General features: G+C 48.7%; 1 protein-coding gene across 4 annotated transcripts in view; it reads left to right on the top strand.

Moving 5' to 3' along the window:
- MYBPC1 (myosin binding protein C1) overlaps positions 1 to 22,454 on the top strand; it is a 221,529-nt gene that overhangs the window by 39,350 nt on the left and 159,725 nt on the right. For all 4 annotated transcript variants that reach the window (XM_073545016.1, XM_073545014.1, XM_073545011.1 and 1 more), the window contains exon 3: positions 16,593 to 16,640. In XM_073545016.1, the coding sequence (XP_073401117.1) occupies positions 16,593 to 16,640 (48 nt within the window). The remainder of the gene's footprint in view (positions 1 to 16,592; positions 16,641 to 22,454) is intronic.

The following is a 22,454-nucleotide window of genomic DNA, read 5'->3' as shown; positions in this document are numbered from 1 at the left end:
AAAAAGGAAGCTTGGAAGCCTAAGAACGCCATCCCAACTGTGAAACACGGTGGTGGCAGCATCATCTTGTAGGGTTGTTTTGCAGCAGGAGGGACTGGTACACTTCACAAAATAGATGGCACCATAAAAAAAGAAGATTATATGGCAATACTGAAACATCTCAAGACATCAGCCAGGAAGGTAAAGCTTTGACAGAAATGAGTCTTCCAAATGGACAATGACACAAGGCATACTGCAAAAATGGTAACAAAGTGGCTTAAGGATTACAAAGTCAATGTTTTGAAGTGGCCATCACAAAGCCCTGATCTCAATCCTATTGAAAATTTATGTGCAAAGCTGAAAAGGCAGGTGCGAGCAAGGCAACCTACAAACCTGGATCAGTTACGCCAGTTTTGTGAGGAGGAATGGGCTCAAATCCTGACAAACTATTGTGAGAAGCTTGTGTAAGGAAATCCCAAAAGTTTGACCCAAGTCATTCAGTTTAAGGGAAATGATATCAAATACTAATGAAATGTATGTAAACTTTTGACTTTGCAGTAAGTAATAAAAATGCATTAAAACATTCTCTCTCATTATTCTGGCATTTGGCAAATATTAATAACTAGCTGATGAGCCCGGCGCTGCCCAGGCATAGTAACTAACTATGGTTAGTTATAGCAAATTATAATTATCCTCCATCCCATAGTCCCGTGCCCATATACCCATCATACATATCCTCCATCCCATAGTCGAGTGCCCATATACCCATCATCACACATCCTCCATTCCATAGTCCCATGCCCATATACCTGTTATACATATTCGCCATCCCATAGTCGAGTCCCATATACCCATCACACATCCTTCATCCCATAGTCCCATGCCCATATACCCATCATACATATTCTCCATCCCATAGTCCCATGCCCATATACCCATCATACAAATTCGCCATCCCATAGTCGAGTGCCCATATACCCATCACACATCCTTCATCTCATAGTCCCATGCCCATATACCCATCATACTTATCCGCCATCCCATAGTCCCGTGCCCATATACCCGTCATACATATCCTCCATTCCATTGTCCTGTGCCCATATACCCGTCATACATATCCGCCATCCCATAGTCCCGTGTCCATATACCCATCATACATATCCTCCATCCCATAGTACAGTGTACATATACCCATCACACATCCTCCATCCCATAGGCCCGTGCCCATATACCCATCATACATATCCTCCATCCCATAGTCTCGTGCCCATATACCCATCACACATCCTCCATCCCATAGTCCCGTACCCATATACCCATCATACATATCCGCCATCTCATAGTCCCATGCCCATATACCCATCATACATATCCTCCATCCCATAGTCCAGTGCACATATACCCATCACACATCCTCCATCCCATAGTCCCGTGCCCATATACCCGTCATACATATCTGCCATCTCATAGTCCCATGCCCATATACCCATCATACATATCCGCCATCCCATAGTCCCGTGCCCATATACCCGTCATACATATCCGCCATCCCATAGTCCCGTGCCCATATACCCATCATACATATCTTCCTTCCCATAGTCCAGTGCACATATACCCATCACTAGAGTTGAGCGATACCAGCCGATACTTGAAAATATCGGATCGGAATGGATCGGCCGATCTTAAAAAAAAGTATCGGTATCGCCGATTCCGATACCGGGAACCAATGCAAGTCAATGGGGCCAAAATATCGGAATTAAAAAAAAACCTTTCTTTCCTTGTAGGTTAATTCTACATGAAGAAAAACAACTAAGAATAATGTAGAATGTATTGTGGGAGGTGGAGGAGACATTAAAGCCATAGAGGTTTAGCCCAATCAAATGGAATAGCAGGAATTAAACTTTTTTTTTAAAGATGTTAGGAGCTACAAAGATATTGACTATGTTAGCCTCATTTATATTTTGCCAGACATGTATGTCTTCTTCTTCTTTCTTCTTCTTTCTTATTCTTCTTCCTTTTTTTTACCTTCTTCTTCTTCTTATTCCTTTTTTTACATTCTTCTTCTTCTTCTTCCTCCTTTTTTTACATTCTTCTACTTCCTTTTTTTACATTCTTCTTCTTCCTTTTTTTACATTCTTCTTCTTATTCCTTTTTTTACATTCTTCTTCTTCTTCCTTTTTTAAATTCTTCTACTTCCTTTTTTTACATTCTTCTTCTTCTTCCTTTTCTTACATTCTTCATATTCTTCTTATTCAACAATTATTATTCTACATATTCAACTTCTTCATCTTCTTCCTATTCTTCTTCATCATATTCTTGTTTGTGTCAGGCATTCCTGTAGTTGTTATCTGGAAAAGTTAGAAGTTTACACCTTCCGTTCTGCCTGTCACAAAAGATTTACAACAGGATTTGTCCGCGTTCAGTTTGGCCTGCAGCAGCAGGCCTTTTCCAGGGGCACCACGAGGAGGAACGGACTCACCCCCATACACTGCTTAGTCTTCTTCTGCTTATAAATAAGATAATATCATTTGCTCAGAGTATTAGTCTTATGCTTAATGTTCTTCTGCTTTGTTTTTTTTATGCTTCTTGGTCTTCTCTCTCTTGTTGTTCTGCATCTTGGTGGTTGTCTTCCTGTTCTTTGTCCTCTTGAACCAGCTGACGGTACTGGCACCGGGAGGGGCAGCAGAAGGAACAAGAGCCAATGGCACTACCGAGGACCAGCTGACGGTGCTGGAACCCGGTTACTAAGCAGGAGGTACCTGTGCTACAAAGCACTACCAAGGACCAGCAGACGTTGCCGGAACTCGGATACCGAGATGGAGGCACCTAGGCCAAAGGCTCTGACGAGAACCAGCTGACGGTGCTGGAACACGGAGGGGTATCAGAAGTTACCCCTGAAAAGCAAAGTTGGCATGCCGCAAGCTGGCCGCAGTTACCGAATCACACAGTCCTACAGGGGGTGCTTGTCCTACTGGCACTATGGAACAAGCCTTTCTTACCAGAACCCGCAGTCCACATAGGAAGCACCTAAACTGCTGGCACCCTAGCCTCGGCTAACCCAACCGCAACACGACATGGCAACTTGGGGTGGCAAACTGACATTGACACTTCCCGGAAACAGCAGGCAGGGCTGGAACCAAGCTGGGCAGGAGGGAGTACCCGTGCCAAAGTCAGTTATGAGCAGCAACTGGCGATGTTGGAGCCCAGGACAAGCACTTAGCAGGCTGAGGCCTGATGTGCTGTCAATTGGGAGGCAGCAGGACAGATTGCCATCAAAACAGCAGGGGAACAGCTGACGTTACTGAACCCCACAAACACAGGAGCTAGTGTTTTACTCTGTGAAGACGGCACTTCCGAGCAACAACTGGCTGTGTTGAAGCCCAGGGACAAGCACGGAGCAGGCTGAGGCTGCATTGAAGAAATTTTAAGATCGGTTGTAGACTACTAATTTGAACCAAGCTCCACTTAGGCCTGTGGCTTCACTGATTTTCGTATTTCCCCTGTCCTCCAACCCCGCCAGTTACAGCTCCGAAGTGGCGTCTGCACAATCCACACTTGTTCCTGTGTTACAGGTGTTCAGTCCGGTCAGTTAATCCCCTGATGTGTGTCCGGCAATGTCGCCTGCTCTGTCCACATTCCCATAATGGGAATGTGGACAGAGCAGGCGACATTGCCGGACACACATCAGGGGATTAACTGACCGGACTGAACACCTGTAACACAGGAACAAGTGTGGATTGTGCAGACGCCACTTCGGAGCTGTAACTGGCGGGGTTGGAGGACAGGGGAAATACGAGAGACAGTGGAGCCACAGGCCTAATTGGAGCACGGTTAAAAATCAGTAGTGGTATGACTGTGTAGGCAGCAGGAGACTTTGCCATCTACACAGCAGGGGATCAGCTGACGTTACTGAACCCCACTGAGACACGGGAGCAAGTGTCTCTTTCCGTGTGGACGGCACTTCCGAACTACAACTGGCTGTGTTGAAGCCCAGGAAATAGGAGGGTGTAGGCAGAGGCCTACTGTATTTTGAATGAGGTGACAGCAGGAGAGACTGCCATCCACAAAGCAGGGGATCAGCTGAAGTTACTGAACCCCACTGAGACACGGGAGCAAGTGTCTCTTTCCGTGTGGACGGCACTTCCGAACTACAACTGGCTGTGTTGAAGCCCAGGAAATAGGAGGGTGTAGGCAGAGGCCTACTGTATTTTGAATGAGGTGACAGCAGGAGAGACTGCCATCCACAAAGCAGGGGATCAGCTGACGTTACTGAACCCCACTGAGACACGGGAGCAAGTGTCTCTTTCCGTGTGGACGGCACTTCCGAACTACAACTGGCTGTGTTGAAGCCCAGGAAATAGGAGGGTGTAGGCAGAGGCCTACTGTATTTTGAATGAGGTGACAGCAGGAGAGACTGCCATCCACACAGCAGGGGATCAGCTGACGTTACTGAACTCCACTGAGACACGGGAGCAAGTGTCTCTTTCCGTGTGGACGGCACTTCCGAACTACAACTGGCTGTGTTGAAGCCCAGGAAATAGGAGGGTGTAGGCGGAGGCCTACTGTATTTTGAATGAGGTGACAGCAGGAGAGACTGCCATCCACACAGCAGGGGATCAGCTGACGTTACTGAACCCCACTGAGACACGGGAGCAAGTGTCTCTTTCCGTGTGGACGGCACTTCCGAACTACAACTGGCTGTGTTGAAGCCCAGGAAATAGGAGGGTGTAGGCAGAGGCCTACTGTATTTTGAAAGAGGTGACAGCAGGAGAGACTGCCATCCACACAGCAGGGGATCAGCTGACGTTACTGAACCCCACTGAGACACGGGAGCAAGTGTCTCTTTCCGTGTGGACGGCACTTCCGAACTACAACTGGCTGTGTTGAAGCCCAGGAAATAGGATGGTGTAGGCAGAGGCCTACTGTATTTTGAATGAGGTGACAGCAGGAGAGACTGCCATCCACACAGCAGGGGATCAGCTGACGTTACTGAACCCCACTGAGACACGGGAGCAAGTGTCTCTTTCCGTGTGGACGGCACTTCCGAACTACAACTGGCTGTGTTGAAGCCCAGGAAATAGGATGGTGTAGGCAGAGGCCTACTGTATTTTGAATGAGGTGACAGCAGGAGAGACTGCCATCCACACAGCAGGGGATCAGCTGACGTTACTGAACCCCACTGAGACATGGGAGCAAGTGTCTCTTTCCGTGTGGACGGCACTTCCGAACTACAACTGGCTGTGTTGAAGCCCAGGAAATAGGAGGGTGTAGGCAGAGGCCTACTGTATTTTGAATGAGGTGACAGCAGGAGAGACTGCCATCCACACAGCAGGGGATCAGCTGACGTTACTGAACCCCACTGAGACACGGGAGCAAGTGTCTCTTTCCGTGTGGACGGCACTTCCGAACTACAACTGGCTGTGTTGAAGCCCAGGAAATAGGAGGGTGTAGGCAGAGGCCTACTGTATTTTGAATGAGGTGACAGCAGGAGAGACTGCCATCCACACAGCAGGGGATCAGCTGACGTTACTGAACCCCACTGAGACACGGGAGCAAGTGTCTCTTTCCGTGTGGACGGCACTTCCGAACTACAACTGGCTGTGTTGAAGCCCAGGAAATAGGAGGGTGTAGGCAGAGGCCTACTGTATTTTGAATGAGGTGACAGCAGGAGAGACTGCCATCCACACAGCAGGGGATCAGCTGACGTTTCTGAACCCCACTGAGACACGGGAGCAAGTGTCTCTTTCCGTGTGGATGGCACTTCCGAACTACAACTGGCTGTGTTGAAGCCCAGGAAATAGGAGGGTGTAGGCAGAGGCCTACTGTATTTTGAATGAGGTGACAGCAGGAGAGACTGCCATCCACACAGCAGGGGATCAGCTGACGTTACTGAACCCCACTGAGACACGGGAGCAAGTGTCTCTTTCCGTGTGGACGGCACTTCCGAACTACAACTGGCTGTGTTGAAGCCCAGGAAATAGGAGGGTGTAGGCAGAGGCCTACTGTATTTTGAATGAGGTGACAGCAGGAGAGACTGCCATCCACACAGCAGGGGATCAGCTGACGTTACTGAACCCCACTGAGACACGGGAGCAAGTGTCTCTTTCCGTGTGGACGGCACTTCCGAACTACAACTGGCTGTGTTGAAGCCCAGGAAATAGGAGGGTGTAGGCAGAGGCCTACTGTATTTTGAAAGAGGTGACAGCAGGAGAGACTGCCATCCACACAGCAGGGGATCAGCTGACGTTACTGAACCCCACTGAGACACGGGAGCAAGTGTCTCTTTCCGTGTGGACGGCACTTCCGAACTACAACTGGCTGTGTTGAAGCCCAGGAAATAGGAGGGTGTAGGCAGAGGCCTACTGTATTTTGAAAGAGGTGACAGCAGGAGAGACTGCCATCCACACAGCAGGGGATCAGCTGACGTTACTGAACCCCACTGAGACACGGGAGCAAGTGTCTCTTTCCGTGTGGACGGCACTTCCGAACTACAACTGGCTGTGTTGAAGCCCAGGAAATAGGAGGGTGTAGGCAGAGGCCTACTGTATTTTGAATGAGGTGACAGCAGGAGAGACTGCCATCCACACAGCAGGGGATCAGCTGACGTTACTGAACCCCACTGAGACACGGGAGCAAGTGTCTCTTTCCGTGTGGACGGCACTTCCGAGCTACAACTGGCTGTGTTGAAGCCCAGGAAATAGGAGGGTGTAGGCAGAGGCCTACTGTATTTTGAATGAGGTGACAGCAGGAGAGACTGCCATCCACACAGCAGGGGATCAGCTGACGTTACTGAACCCCACTGAGACACGGGAGCAAGTGTCTCTTTCCGTGTGGACGGCACTTCCGAGCTACAACTGGCTGTGTTGAAGCCCAGGAAATAGGAGGGTGTAGGCAGAGGCCTACTGTCTTTGTAATGCGGAGACAGCAGGAGAGACTGCCATCTCCACAGCAGGGGAACAGCTGGCAGTGCTGAACCCCACTAACACTTGAACGAATGTGTTTGGCTCTGTGGAGACGACACTTCTGAACACCAACTGACGCTGTTGGAGCCCAGGATTAGGCGAGGAGCAGGCTGGGGCCTACTGGATTTTGGCAGGTGAATGCAGCAGGAGACTTGCCATCTCCACAGCAGGGGAACAGCTGACAGTGCTGAACCCCACTAACACTTGAACGAATGTGTTTGGCTCTGTGGAGACGACACTTCTGAACACCAACTGACGCTGTTGGAGCCCAGGATTAGGCGAGGAGCAGGCTGGGGCCTACTGGATTTTGGCAGGTGAAGGCAGCAGGAGACTTGCCATCTCCACAGCAGGGGAACAGCTGACAGTGCTGAACCCCACTAACACTTGAACGAATGTGTTTGGCTCTGTGGAGACGACACTTCTGAACACCAACTGACGCTGTTGGAGCCCAGGATTAGGCGAGGAGCAGGCTGGGGCCTACTGGATTTTGGCAGGTGAAGGCAGCAGGAGACTTGCCATCTCCACAGCAGGGGAACAGCTGACAGTGCTGAACCCCACTAACACTTGAACGAATGTGTTTGGCTCTGTGGAGATGACACTTCTGAACACCAACTGACGCTGTTGGAGCCCAGGATTAGGCGAGGAGCAGGCTGGGGCCTACTGGATTTTGGCAGGTGAATGCAGCAGGAGACTTGCCATCTCCACAGCAGGGGATCAGCTGACAGTGCTGAACCCCACTAACACTTGAACGAATGTGTTTGGCTCTGTGGAGACGACACTTCTGAACACCAACTGATGCTGTTGGAGCCCAGGATTAGGCGAGGAGCAGGCTGGGGCCTACTGGATTTTGGCAGGTGAATGCAGCAGGAGACTTGCCATCTCCACAGCAGGGGAACAGCTGACAGTGCTGAACCCCACTAACACTTGAACGAATGTGTTTGGCTCTGTGGAGACGACACTTCTGAACACCAACTGACGCTGTTGGAGCCCAGGATTAGGCGAGGAGCAGGCTGGGGCCTACTGGATTTTGGCAGGTGAAGGCAGCAGGAGACTTGCCATCTCCACAGCAGGGGAACAGCTGACAGTGCTGAACCCCACTAACACTTGAACGAATGTGTTTGGCTCTGTGGAGACGACACTTCTGAACACCAACTGACGCTGTTGGAGCCCAGGATTAGGCGAGGAGCAGGCTGGGGCCTACTGGATTTTGGCAGGTGAAGGCAGCAGGAGACTTGCCATCTCCACAGCAGGGGAACAGCTGACAGTGCTGAACCCCACTAACACTTGAACAAATGTGTTTGGCTCTGTGGAGACGACACTTCTGAACACCAACTGACGCTGTTGGAGCCCAGGATTAGGCGAGGAGCAGGCTGGGGCCTACTGGATTTTGGCAGGTGAATGCAGCAGGAGACTTGCCATCTCCACAGCAGGGGATCAGCTGACAGTGCTGAACCCCACTAACACTTGAACGAATGTGTTTGGCTCTGTGGAGACGACACTTCTGAACACCAACTGACGCTGTTGGAGCCCAGGATTAGGCGAGGAGCAGGCTGGGGCCTACTGGATTTTGGCAGGTGAATGCAGCAGGAGACTTGCCATCTCCACAGCAGGGGAACAGCTGACAGTGCTGAACCCCACTAACACTTGAACGAATGTGTTTGGCTCTGTGGAGACGACACTTCTGAACACCAACTGACGCTGTTGGAGCCCAGGATTAGGCGAGGAGCAGGCTGGGGCCTACTGGATTTTGGCAGGTGAAGGCAGCAGGAGACTTGCCATCTCCACAGCAGGGGAACAGCTGACAGTGCTGAACCCCACTAACACTTGAACGAATGTGTTTGGCTCTGTGGAGACGACACTTCTGAACACCAACTGACGCTGTTGGAGCCCAGGATTAGGCGAGGAGCAGGCTGGGGCCTACTGGATTTTGGCAGGTGAAGGCAGCAGGAGACTTGCCATCTCCACAGCAGGGGATCAGCTGACAGTGCTGAACCCCACTAACACTTGAACGAATGTGTTTGGCTCTGTGGAGACGACACTTCTGAACACCAACTGACGCTGTTGGAGCCCAGGATTACGCATGCCGCATGCAGAGGCCAATGGGCATCGGTTTTTATGGAGGTTGTGGACTACTACTGATTCTAACCATGCTCCACTTAGGCCTCTGGCTCCACTGTCTCTACTATTTACCCTGGCCTCCAACCCCGCCAGCTACATCTCTGAAGTGGCGTCAGCACAATCTACACTTGTTCCTGTGTTACTGGTGCTCAGTTCCATCAGTTGATCCCCTGATGTTTGTCCGGCAAGTTCGCCAGCTCTGTCCTCATTCCCACTACTGGTTATGGGAATGTGGACAGAGCAGGAGACCTTGCCGGACACACATCAGGGGATAAACTGATGGGACTGAGCCACAGGAACACAGGAACAAGTGTAGATTGTGCTGACGCCACTTCAGAGATGTAGATGGCGGGGTTGGAGGTCAGGGGAAATAGTAGAGACAGTGGAGCCAGAGACCTAAGTTGGGCACGGTTAAAAATCAGTAGTGGTTTGAATGTTGATGGAGCTGGTGACTCTGCCGTCCACACAGCAGGGGATCAGCTGGCATTACTGAACCCCAGTAACACAGGAGCTAGTGTGTTTCTCTGTGCAGACGACACATCTGAGCGACAACTGGCTGTGTTGAAGCACAGGGATTATAGTTCAGGTGGTAGAAAAATGAACACACCAGCAGACCTGGATACAGTTGCCAACCACTAATTTAGTCTGTAAGAGGAATGGCAAAGTCTTTGGAGATCCAGGCCTTGTTCATTTTCAGAAAAGTCAGCCGGTCAACATTATCGGAAGATAGTCGCGTGCGACGGTCTGTTAGTACACCACCTGCGGCACTAAAGACACGTTCCGATAATACACTGGCAGCAGGGCAAGCCAGCACCTCCAATGCATACTGGCTAAGCTCTGGCCATGTATCCAGCTTAGAGACCCAAAACTTGAAGGGGGAAGAGCCATCTGGGAGTACAGCGACAGGGCAAGACATGTAGTCTGACACCATCTGACGGAAGCGTTGCCTCCTGCTGACTCGAGGCGTCGCTGATGGTGTAGACAATTGTGGTGGACACACAAAACTTTGCCACATTTGGGCCATAGTGGTCTTGCCTTGTGCTGCGGCACTGCCTCTGCTCCCTCTTTGTGCAGAGTTTCCTCCACTGCCTCGACGCACAGAGCTGCTTTGTAAAGCACTAGCAACAATGCTGTCGGGTGGAATGGAAAACATTATGGACTGCACCAGTGACTCTTCGTACTCCCGCATTTTACGCTCCCGGTTCAACGTTGGTATGAGCCTTTGTACGCTGTCCCGGTAGCGAGGATCTAGGAGGGTGTACACCCAATAATCAGCCGAGACGAGAATGTGGGCGATGCGGCGGTCGTTTCTCAGGCACTGCAGCATGAAATCAACCATGTGCTGCAGACTCCCAACTGCCAAAGAACCGCTGTCCCCTGTTTGAGGCGTGACCTCGACCTGCTCTGCATCACCCCACCCTCGCTGTACATACTGAGTAGAGGTTTGTGTACCTCCCTCCTCTGGAGAGATGTCTTCCTCCTCCATCGACTCCTCCTCATCCTCCTCACAAAGTGTCCCCTGCCTAGGCCTTTGTGAGGAAACACGTAGCGCAGACTGTCCAGAAGCAGATGGCATTTGGGACTCCTCATCCTCCACCTCTTCTGAAACCTCATCCCTTAGTGCTTGCAGTGTTTGTTGAAGCAGGCAGATAAGGGGGACAGTCATGCTGACTAGTGCATCATCTGCACTCGCCATCCGCGTGGATTCATCGAAGGCACGCAAAACGAGGCAGATGTCCTTCATAGAGGCCCACTCAATGGTGCTGAAGTGTGAACGGCGCACAGTGCGACTTGTTTGCGCCTGATGCAGCTGGTACTCCATGACTGCTGCCTGCTGCTCACACAACCGCTCCAACATATGTAACGTTGAATTCCACCGGGTGGGTAGGTCACATATGATGCGATGTTCCGGAAGGCCAAATCGTCGCTGCAGAGCAGCGAGGCGCGATCTTGCCGTGCTGGAACGTCGCAAGTGAGCGCACTCTATGCGGACCTTGTGTAACAGTGCATCAAGATCCGGATAGTCCCTCAGAAAGCTCTGCACGACCAAGTTAAGAACATGTGCCAGACATGGGATGTGTGTGAGGTTGCCTAGGCCAAGAGCTGCCACCAGATTTCGGCCATTGTCACACACTACCAAGCCCGGCTGGAGATTCGCTGGCCCAAACCACACATCGCTCTCCAGCTTGATAGCATTCCAGAGCTCCTGCGCTGTGTGGCTTCGATTCCCCAAAGAAATTAATTTGAGTACAGCCTGTTGACGTTTGGCCACGGCTGTGCTCATATCGGTCGTAACAGGCTCCTGCTCTGCTGTTTCTGAGGAACTTGAGTAGGAGGAGGAGTCTATGTGTACAGACTGGAGTCCTGCAATCCGTGGCGTTGGAAGAACACGTACAGCGCCACTCTCCAGATCCGTACCCAGCTCCACAACATTGACCCAGTGGGCAGTGAGGGAAAGGTATCGTCCCTGTCCATGGTTACTGGTCCACGCATCGGTGGTCAGGTGGACCTTGCTACTAACGGCGTTTAGTAGCGCATGTTTTATTTTGCCCTCAACATGTTTCTGCAGGGCAGGGACGGCTCGCCTGCTGAAATAAAAGCGGCTGGGCACGTTGTATTGGGGGACTGCCAATGCCATTAAGTCCCGGAAGGTGTCAGTGTCCACCAGCCTGAATGACAGCATTTCAACTGCCAGAAGTTTGGCAATGCCAGCATTCAGAGACTGTGCTCGGGGATGGTTTGCCGAGTAAGGGCGCCTTTTATCCCATGCCTGTGCTACCGATGGCTGTGATGGATGGGAACGTGCTGTTATGGGTGGAATCTGACAGGGTCTCCGGACAACAGTGGCAGAGGTTCTTCCTTGGCGATCCTGTGAGGAAGCCGAACCAGCAGTGTGTGAGCTGGAGGAAGAGGGCCCAACACGAACTGAAGAGGTGGTAGGTGGTGCTGTACGTTGGCCTACGTCTTCAGGGTGTCTCTGCAACTCCAACTCGTGCTTGGTGCGCACATGTTTCCACATATTTGTGGTATTGAGGTTGCTGACATTTCTCCCTCTTTTGACTCTCTGATGACACAGCTTGCATTTGACAAAGCAAATGTCATCTGCAACTGTGTCAAAAAAGGACCACGCACTGCAACTCTTGTGAGCGCCCGGTTTGCCTTTGGAAGGAGGAATGCTCCTAACGGGTGCCGAAGTGGAGGGTACAGGCAACCAAGTCTTCCCCCTCCCTCTGCCTCCTGTTTTGGCCGGTAGGGGAATCTCTTCCTCAGAGCTGCTACCACCACCTTCCTGTTGCTCACGCCATGATGGGTCAAGGACCTCATCATCTTCCCTCCCCTCTTCAAACAGCTGCTTCTCCGGGGTTGTCTCGCCAGCACCGTACGCACCAGAAAGTGGCAACTGAGTCTCGTCATCATCTGATGCATACTGAGGTGTGCTGACCATAGGCACTGGCCCACTCGCCTCTTCAGATTCAGAGGGACAAAGAAGTTGCGCATCACTGCATACTCCCTCTTCTTCACATTCAGGAATGCTGCTTGGCTGGCCCCCTCTTTCCAAGCCAACAGATTCCGAGAACAGAAGTAGAGACTGTGATGGCTCCTGTCCATGTCTCTCTGACTGCCTGGGCACTTTGGCAGGTGGTGAAGAGACAGATGGTTGCTCTTCGGTGCTCTGACCCTGAGAGGATGCGGAAGTAATTGAAGTCGATGCGTTAGCTGCCATCCATCCGACAACGGCTTCAATTTGTTCCTCCCGCAGCAGTGGGGTACGTTGAGGTCCTACAAAGCTGCGCATAAAGGACTGTTGCCTGCTAAAACTGGGGGATGCTGATCCACTGGTGCCCGCAGCAGGCCCAGAATCCCCACGTCCTCTACCTGTAGAATCCCCACGTCCTCTCCCTGCAGAATCCCCACGTCCTCTCCCTGCTGAAACTCCACGCCCACGCCCACGCCCCCGCGCCTTACTCCCTGCCTTCTTCATCTTGCAAGACTGCTTAAGATAGGCAAAAAAGTACAAAGGGGGGCCTTAGTGTGCTTATTCCTGAACAGCTGGTTACAGGTACAAGAAACACTAATTTTATGAAGTGTGTGTGTGTGGACTAGACTTTAATAGGAGCTGATGTGGCCTACACAAGTTCAAAATGTAGTGTTTGGTGAACTTTTTATGTGGTTTCTTTGTTTGAAACAAACTCAAAGTATGAGAACAAAGAATTGAAACTGATAGTATCACCAACTTTTTGGAGCTATTACAATGCAGGCAGGTAACCTACAATGCAAAAGATGAGGCTCCCAAAAAATTGGGTAATACTAATCTGGCTGCGCCGGCAGGGCACAAGCCAGAAAAAAAGGCTCCTCTATCTACTCCTATATAGTGTTTGCAACCAACCAATGTTGATGGATACGGATGGATGCACACTAATAGGAGAAGAAAAAATGAGCTGCACTCAAAGACAAATATGTGTGAGGCAGTGACGCACGTTGAGCGTCCTACAACCAGACGTAGCTGCAGGACACTCTACTCAGCGTGAGCTGCACTCACACACAGTCAGAGACCTCTCAGACAGCCGTCAACAGTGCAGCTAAGTGGGCACTGGCACTGACAGGCTGCAGAAAGGCTCCGCTGTGTACTCCTATATAGTGTTTGCAACCACCGTAGATGGAGATGGATGGATGCACACTAATAGAAGAAAAAATGAGCTGCACTCAAATAAAAATATGTGTGAGGCAGTGACGCACGCTGAGCGTCCTACAGCCAGACGTAGCTGCAGGACACACTACTCAGCGTGAGCTGCACTCACACACTGTCAGAGACCTCTCAGACAGCCGTGAACAGTGCAGCAAAGTGGACACTAGCACTGAAAGGCTGCAGAAAGGCTCCGCTGTCTACTACTAGTGTTTGCAACCAACGTATATGGATACGGATGGAAGCACACTAGATTGAAATTATTTAAAAAATGCAGCTCAAAAAATAAAAGATGTATGAGGCAGCAGTGATCACACTGGGTGGCCTACAGCCTGACGTGGCTGCAGGACCCACTCCACAGCGTGAGCTGCACTCACACAGCCCTTGCAGACAGCTGTGAACACTGCTGCTAGGGCAAAGAACGCTACAGTGGTGGTTTATGTAGCCTGGGTAAAGCACTAGATGTTTGGTGGAATCGCTATTTCTAACTGTCCCTCACAGTCTTCTACAGCAGCCTGTCCCTAACTGAATTCACAGCAGAGTGACCAGAAATGGCGGCTGCGGTGGCTTTTATAGTGCATCATGACATCATTTCGGCAGCCAATCACAGCCATGCCAATAGTTAACATGCCTACATGCCTAACAGGATGTGCCCACACTTCGGAGGATTCCCATTGGCTTAATCAAAGCAAGCAGGCTCATAGCATGATGGGAACTTCCTATTCCGATTCCGATCCCGGAATCCGATATGAAAAAAGTATCGGAATTAAGTATCGGAATTCCGATACCGCTAATATCGGCCGATACCCGATACTTGCGGTATCGGAATGCTCAACACTACCCATCACATATCCTCCATCCCATAGTCCCGTGCCCATATACCCATCATACATATCCGCCATCCCATAGTCCAGTGCCCATATACCCATCACACATCCTCCATCCCACAGTCAACCATTATGACATCATAATGAGAGGCGTGGCTTGCAATCTATGATGACATCAGCGTCGTCATGGCAACCATTATGACATCATAATGAGGGGCGGGGCTTGATACGCACACACTGGTTCCCCAGTATGCAAATAGGGGCATTATGACACCATAATGAGGGGCGGGGCTTGACACACACACACTTTTTCCCAAGTATGTAGATAGGGGCAAAATTGTTTGGTAAATTGGAACGCGCGGGGTTAAAATTTCACCTCACAACATAGCTTAGGACACTCTCGGGGTCCAGACGTGCGACTGTGCCAAATTTTGTGGTTGTAGCTGTGACGGTGCGGATGCCAATCCCGGACATACACACACATACATACATACATACATACATACACACACACTTTGAGCTTTATATATTAGATTATGGTAATTCTAATTGACCTAAAACGGGAAAGGTTTATTCTGATTTCACGTCAGATATTGAGAAAAACATGCATGTGTGTCTTTTTATATAGTGTATGTAAACTTCTGGTTTCAACTGTATCTGCCTTCTGCCGGCATCTGTCAAAATTATTCTGGTAATAAAATAGCATCAACAGTTTCCAGAATATTGACAAAATATTACCAAGCTAGTGATACTTGTACTCATTGGCAGTCAGTCTCACTGCTGGGTCCTACATCATCTCAAGAATGGAGGTCAATGCATCCCCATTTGAGTAGCATGGTGGTCATTTATGTGCAGTTCCACTCCATTCAAAGACTGTGGAACTGAAGAAGATAGCTAAGCTCTGTAGTCGGTTATCTCCGTCAGTCCAATACTGTAGATATGAAATTAAGTTGTAATCTGCATGTGTGACCTTACCACTGTTGCATTCACACAGGAGACTCAGGCTACTCATTCTTATGATATTGGGGTTCCCCAAAGATCATGCATTTATCACCCATTGTGTCGCAAAGTGATAAATGTTGATTAATGGACCTACCTCATTAATTTGAGCAAAATTCTCGTAATTCAACTATTAATCGTGTATTACTAAATGTAATTACTGTTGTATTAGATTACATTGTCCTACGACCTTTACACAATTGGGATACTTTGCCTGTTATAAGCTACAAACGAGAGCGCTATTTCAATATTAAAGACAATGTGTCATAAGAATTTGATGCCTCAAACTAATGACATATGTGCAGGCGCTTTCATGCTGAATAAATCTGTACCTTGAATGAAGAAACCCATTTTACAGTTTGAGAAATCCAGCACTGAAATTCCATGCAAAAGAACTGAAGGTTAGGACTCCTACTCTCTCCAATGCTGTCGGTGCCTGGGGTGATGCATGTGCAGCAAAGTCCTCATGACATCGCAAGATCTAGGGTATCGTTCTGCATATACAATTCCCTAGGCGCTGGCAGCACTGGCCAGAGATCTCATTAGGGAGAGTAGGTCACTGAAATAAAAGTGACTTGTCAGTTTAGCCCAGGACGCAGGAGAGCTGCAAGTGCATTATCCGACCACAAAGCACTTGCAGCTCATTTGCATATTATTTCTCAAAAACTGCAAATTTAATTTCTAAAAGCAAGGCAGGGCTTTAATCAGCATGAAAGTCCCTGTCATTAATTTGAGATATAAAATCCTCGTACACGATTAAGTATTGGTTTTGATAGTGGTTTATCAAATGACATTACACCTACTGCATGAATATTATTAGGCAGTGTGCACATGTCAAATATATAAAATGAGAAAAGTGTATCTAGTTTGATTTGTGGACTATGAATTAAAACGGTTTCTGTGTTTTAAAAGATAATAGCTATTATGTACAGTATAAAATGTTTTGTCATAATATAATCTTATTTTGCTGAATATACAAGAACATTTATATGTTTTAAGATGAAGAACTTTTATTTGTTACAGAGGGAAAACTTAAAGAGAGCACTGTGATTCCACCACCTCCTGGAGAAGGTCAGTGTATGCGAAAAATGCTGCTGAAATCAGTTCCTTTTCAGCAAGTGGTTTGGAGAGTTTACCGCATTACACAGCCCCATCACTCCTACAATACATTTAATGATTTTAATTGGAGAAACTGGTTGATTTATTTTCTTTAGTCATTAATTCAGCATTTACATGTCAGGTATATTAATACACTGCAAAAGCAATGTTTGCCTTGAACTATTATAGGACTATAGATTTTTTGGCTTCCTCCCTGTGTTTTTAGAGAATTTAGTTCATAAAATGGTTGTTGCGTTTCCTCATTGTTAGCCTTTGTACAGGCTTAAAGGGTTTATCCAGGACTTTTTTTACTTATGTGTATGAGGATAAGAACTAGTTATTAACTACCTGCATGTTCTTCACTGGGACAATCTCTCCCAGCTCAGCCGGAGATTTCCTTCCTTCACTTTACCTCTCATCAACAGAGCAGCTCTTCCTCTTCTGGTCTGCTCTGTTGATGGGGTGTGACTGCCGGCTTCTTGCTGATTGACAGTTTGCTCCCCACTGCCTAATTGCTGGGAGCCAGCTGTTAATCAGCATGACATCGGCAGAGACCTCCCATCAACAGAGCAGATAGGAAGAGAAGACCCTGCTCTATCGATGTAACATCAGCGGAAGCTGCAAAATTGTCGGCAGCAGCGGTCGGTGACTGCTCTGAGCCAGCAGAGTGATGGGCAGGACAGGCAAGTAGTTAGCCCAATGTGCAAAAGTAATAAAAGTTCTAAAATAACCACTTAAAGAATTTCCTTGCTCAAGAATCTAGGATTCACACATTCATGTTTACTTTGACTGGAACATGTCTCTTGACCTAAACTTGACATCCTCATAATTATATATGGGGCTGCCGAGATAGGGTCAGGAGATCCATGGCTGGTCCATGCATCATGATCTGTACTCAGACTGCAGAACAGAGATGTGTGAATCTGGCCAAAAGTTAATATATAAATGACTTTTGGAACAGTTTTTAATAATTTGGAGATCTTTTATTAACTTCGAAATGTTCATATTTCCTTAAATCTGCTATTGTTGGAGTTTTATTGACATTTTCTCAGGCTGTAAAAGTTTTTCCTATGGTGGGTTTTAAAGGTGGTCAGGGATGGTTTTAGAGAAAGTGGGGCCCCAAATTCTCACATATCCAACATCACACAAACATTTTGGTTGTGGTTCAGGCCATTAAACGAGTGTGGTCGACAGAATTGAAGTCGTTCAACGCTTGTTCCCTAATTTCTTTACACCAGCTCAGGAAGAATGATGGGGACAGATCGTGCTTGATACAGTATACTGCAGATCCCATATAGTACATATAGTATAATGCACTTCCAATGGTCCTTGATAGAGTATAATGCAGCCCCCCTCAGGGTATATTGCACCCCTTTCATAGAGTATACTGCAGCCCCCTCAGAGTATACTGCAGCCACACACACAGTATAATGCATCCCCTTCCACACACAGTATAATGTAGCCCCCCACACACCATATAATGCACCCCCACCACTCACAGTATATTGCAGTTCCCAACACACACAGTATAATGCAGCCCCCCTCCACACACAATATAGTGCATATCTCCACACACACAGTATAGTGCAGCTCCCCCACACACAGTATAATGCAGCCCCCATCCACTGAGAGTATAATGCAGCCCCCCTCCACACACACAATATAATGCAGCCCCCTCCATAGATAGTATAGTGCAGCTTCCCTCCACACGCAGTATAATGCAGCTCCCCCACATGCAGTACAGTGCAGCCCCCCCACACACAGTATAATGCAGCCCCCTCCACACACAGTGCAATGCAGCTCCCTCCACACACAGTACAATGCAGCTCCCCACCACACAGTACAGTACAGCTCCCCAAGACACAGTACAGTGCAGCTCCCCCACACACAGTACAGTGCAGGTCCCCAACAAAGTACAATCCTGCTCCCCAACACACAATACAGTGCAGCTCCCCAACACACAGTTTAGTGCAGCTCCCCCAACGCACAGTACAGGACAGCTCTCGCAACACACAGTATAGTGCAGCTCTCCCCAAACACATAGTACAGTACAGCGCCCCCAACACACAGTACAGTGCAGCTCCCCCCAACACACAGTACAGTGCAGATCCCCAACACACAGTACAGTGCAGCACCCCCAACACATGGTATAGTGCAACTCCCTTTCACACACAGTATAATGCAGCCTCCCTCCACACATAGTATAGTGCAGCTCCCCCACACACAGTATATTGCAGCCCCCTACACACACAGTATAGTGTGGCTCCCCAACACACACTATAGTGCAGCTCCCCCAACAAACAGTGCAGTGCAGCTCCCCCCACACACAGTACAGTGCAGCTCCCCAACACAGTACAGTCCAGCTCTCCAACACACAATACAGTGCAACTCCACAACACACAGTACAGTGCAGCTCTCCCAACACACTGTACAGTGTAGCTCCCCCAACACACAGTATAGTGCAGCTCCCCCAACACACAGTATAGTGCAGCTCCCCCAACACACAGTATAGTGCAGCTCCCCCAACACACAGTATAGTGCAGTTCCCTTCCACACACAGTATAGTGCAGCTCTCCCACACACAGTATAATGCAGCTCCCTCCACACACCAGTATAGTGCAGCTCTACCCAACATACATATAATGCATCCCACCTTCACACAAAATACAGTACATCTCCCCACACACATAGTATAGTGCAGTGCCCCCACACATAGTATAATGCAGCCTCCTTCCACAGACAGTATAATGCAGCCCCCATCCACACACACAATATAATGCAGCCCCCTCCATAGACAGTGTAGTGCAGCTCCCTTCCACACACAGTATAGTGCAGCTTTCCCACATACAGTATAATGCAGCCCCACACACACAGTATAATGCAGCCCCCTCCACACACAGTATAATGCAGCCCCCTCCACACACAGTACAATGCAGCTCTCTCCACACACACAGTACAATGCAGCTCCCCAACACGCAGTACAGTGCAGCTCCCCAACACACAGTACAGTGCAGCCCCCCAATACATGGTATAGTGCAGCTTCCCTTCACACACAGTACAGTACAGCTCCCCAACACACAGTACAGTGCAGCTCCCCAACACACAGCACAGTGCAGCCCCCTCCACACACACAGTATAGTGCAGCTCCCCAACACACAGTACAGTGCAGCTCCCCCAACACACAGTACAGTGCAGCTCTCCCCCACATAGTACATTGCAGCTCCCCAACACAGTACAGTCCAGCTCCCCCAACACACAGTACAGTGCAGGTCCCCCAACACAGAGTACAATGCAGCTCCCCAACACACAGTATAGTGCAGCTCCCCCAATGCACAGTACAGTGCAGCTCCCCCAACACACAGTATAGTGCAGGTCCCCCAACACAGAGTACAATGCAGCTCCCCAACACACAGTATAGTGCAGCTCCCGCAATGCACAGTACAGTCCAGCTCCCCCAACACACAGTACAGTGCAGGTCCCCAACACACAGTATAGTGCAGCTCCCCCAAGCACAGTACAGTGCAGCTCCCCAACACACAGTATAGTGCAGCTCACCCCAAACACATAGTACAGTACAGCTCCCCAGCACACAGTACAGTGCAGCTCCCCCCAACACACAATACAGTACAGGTCCTCCAGCACACAGTACAATTCAGCACAGTAACACAGTACAGTGCAGCCCCCCTCCACACACACAGTATAATGCAGCCCCCTCCATACACACACAGTATAGTGCGGCTCCCCTCCACACACAAAGTAAAGTGCAGCTCCCCCAACACACAGAGTGCAGCTCCCCCAACACACAGTACAGTGCAGCTCCCCAACACACAGTTTAGTGCAGCTCCCCAACACACAGTATAGTGCAGCTCCCCTCCCCACACAGTATAGTGCAGCTCCCCCACACAGTATAGTGCAGCTCCCCCACACACAGTATAATTCAGCTCCCTCCACACACCAATATAGTGCAGCTCTCCCCAACATACAGTATAGTGCAGCTCACTCATCACACAGTGTAGTGCAACTCCCTCCCAACACACAGAATAGTGCAGCTCCCCAACACACAGTATAGTGCAGATCCCCAGCACACAGTATGGCACAACTTCCCAGTACACAGTACAGTGCAGCTCCCCCAACACACAGTACAGTACAGCTCCCCCAACACACAGTACAGTACAGCTCTGCAACACACAGTACAGTGCAGCTCCCCAACACACAGTATAGTGCATAAATGCACACACAGTTTAATGCAGCCCCTGCACTCTCTCACACACACACAACACACTAATGCATACACACACTCACACAATACTCACTCCTCCTCCTTGTTCCCTGCACTGCTCCAGGTTCTGCTCTGGTCTCATCGGCTTCGCTGCTGGCACACGCTGCTGAGTCAGCAGCAGAGAGGGAGTGATGGGAGAGGGAGCATTAGCTGACGCTTTCTCCTCCAACACTGCTTTCAACTGTATAGGCGTCTATGATGCCAATAAAATGAATGAGCGATTGGGGGGCGTGCCCCATAGCGGCCGCGTGATGTGCTGCTATTAGCGTCCTGCCACTGACTAAGCTGGGGCCCCTGGAGGAGTAGGGGCCCTAGGCAGCTGCCTTGGCTGCCTGCCCCTAACGCCGGCCCTGAAGGCTGGTTTTCTGTGGCCTTAAGTGTACTTACAACAGGCTAATGATTTCAGCCTTCTGCACACGTCTGGGTTATGTAACTACATCTCAGCCCCAAATCTGTTTAGTGTTGTCCACTTTACAAGTATGGTAATATTATTTAGCCACTATTTAGGGATTAATTATGTTTTTACCCTGGGAGTAGTATTTGGACATGATATAGTATTGGTATTGGAAACGTTAGTCTTGGTATAATTGGATTTTGATAGTAACAGTGTTGTATAATAGGAACAGTCAAAGATATTGTGTAGTGATCGAAGGTCACATTTTAAAACGGTTAGGGTCTGAGTTTTTAAAACTGTGATTTTTTTTTTTTTACCTGGTCACTTAATTTAGCTGTCTGGTTTAGGACAAATATCAATGCTCACTGCGGTCTAGTGTTTTTTATGCAACCTGGCAGCAAAGTGTCTTTGTCTTAACTTCTGCATGACGCTGGTAATTTATTTTGTTCAAGAAGTGGACCTATAAAAAAGTTAAGTATAGGGCCAGGCATTACTTATTACATCCCTGCATAACTTCTTTTTACACCTTCACAACCATTATTATAAATTGTTTCAATGCACCTAAACTGAGAAATGAGGGGTCTTTGCAAATAGTCATAATTAAACATGTCCTATTCTTTAGTACAACCTCTATGCAGACAAATATGTTTCCATAGTAACAGACTACAAACAAACTTCATGTAGTCTGAACCTGCAATCATACCCCCACTCCACCTGTTCTGGATTTGTTACTAACTCCCATAAAAGTAGGTTAGCAAAAAGTAGAGGGCCTCCAAATGGCAGCATAAATGCAGATTCCATTTGTATGAAGTCAGTAACCATAGTGACTCATATGTCTACATTGAGGCTGTAGACACGAATTCTTTGAAAATTATTTCTTTTATATGATTTTGACTAAATTACATTATATGAGAATGAGTAAAATTATATATTTTTTTACATCTTTCTATGGTCGATGCTTATACAGGATGATATGTCAGAGTATATGTCAGCAGATGATGGAAGGCTCAGATGTGAGCAGAGTCTTACCTGTTAATTTAGGTGGTTCATTCATTTAAATTAGCAAATTAAAGTTAAAACACAAAATGAGAAAATGCAAATACAATACAAATAC

Source organism: Dendrobates tinctorius, unplaced genomic scaffold (genome assembly GCF_039654945.1).
Source record: "Dendrobates tinctorius isolate UK_male_01 unplaced genomic scaffold, ASM3965494v1 ptg000139l, whole genome shotgun sequence".
NCBI classification, from domain to species: Eukaryota; Metazoa; Chordata; class Amphibia; order Anura; family Dendrobatidae; genus Dendrobates; species Dendrobates tinctorius.
The sequence above is the reverse complement of the archived record's forward strand: the minus strand, read 5'-3'. Positions and strand labels throughout refer to the sequence as shown.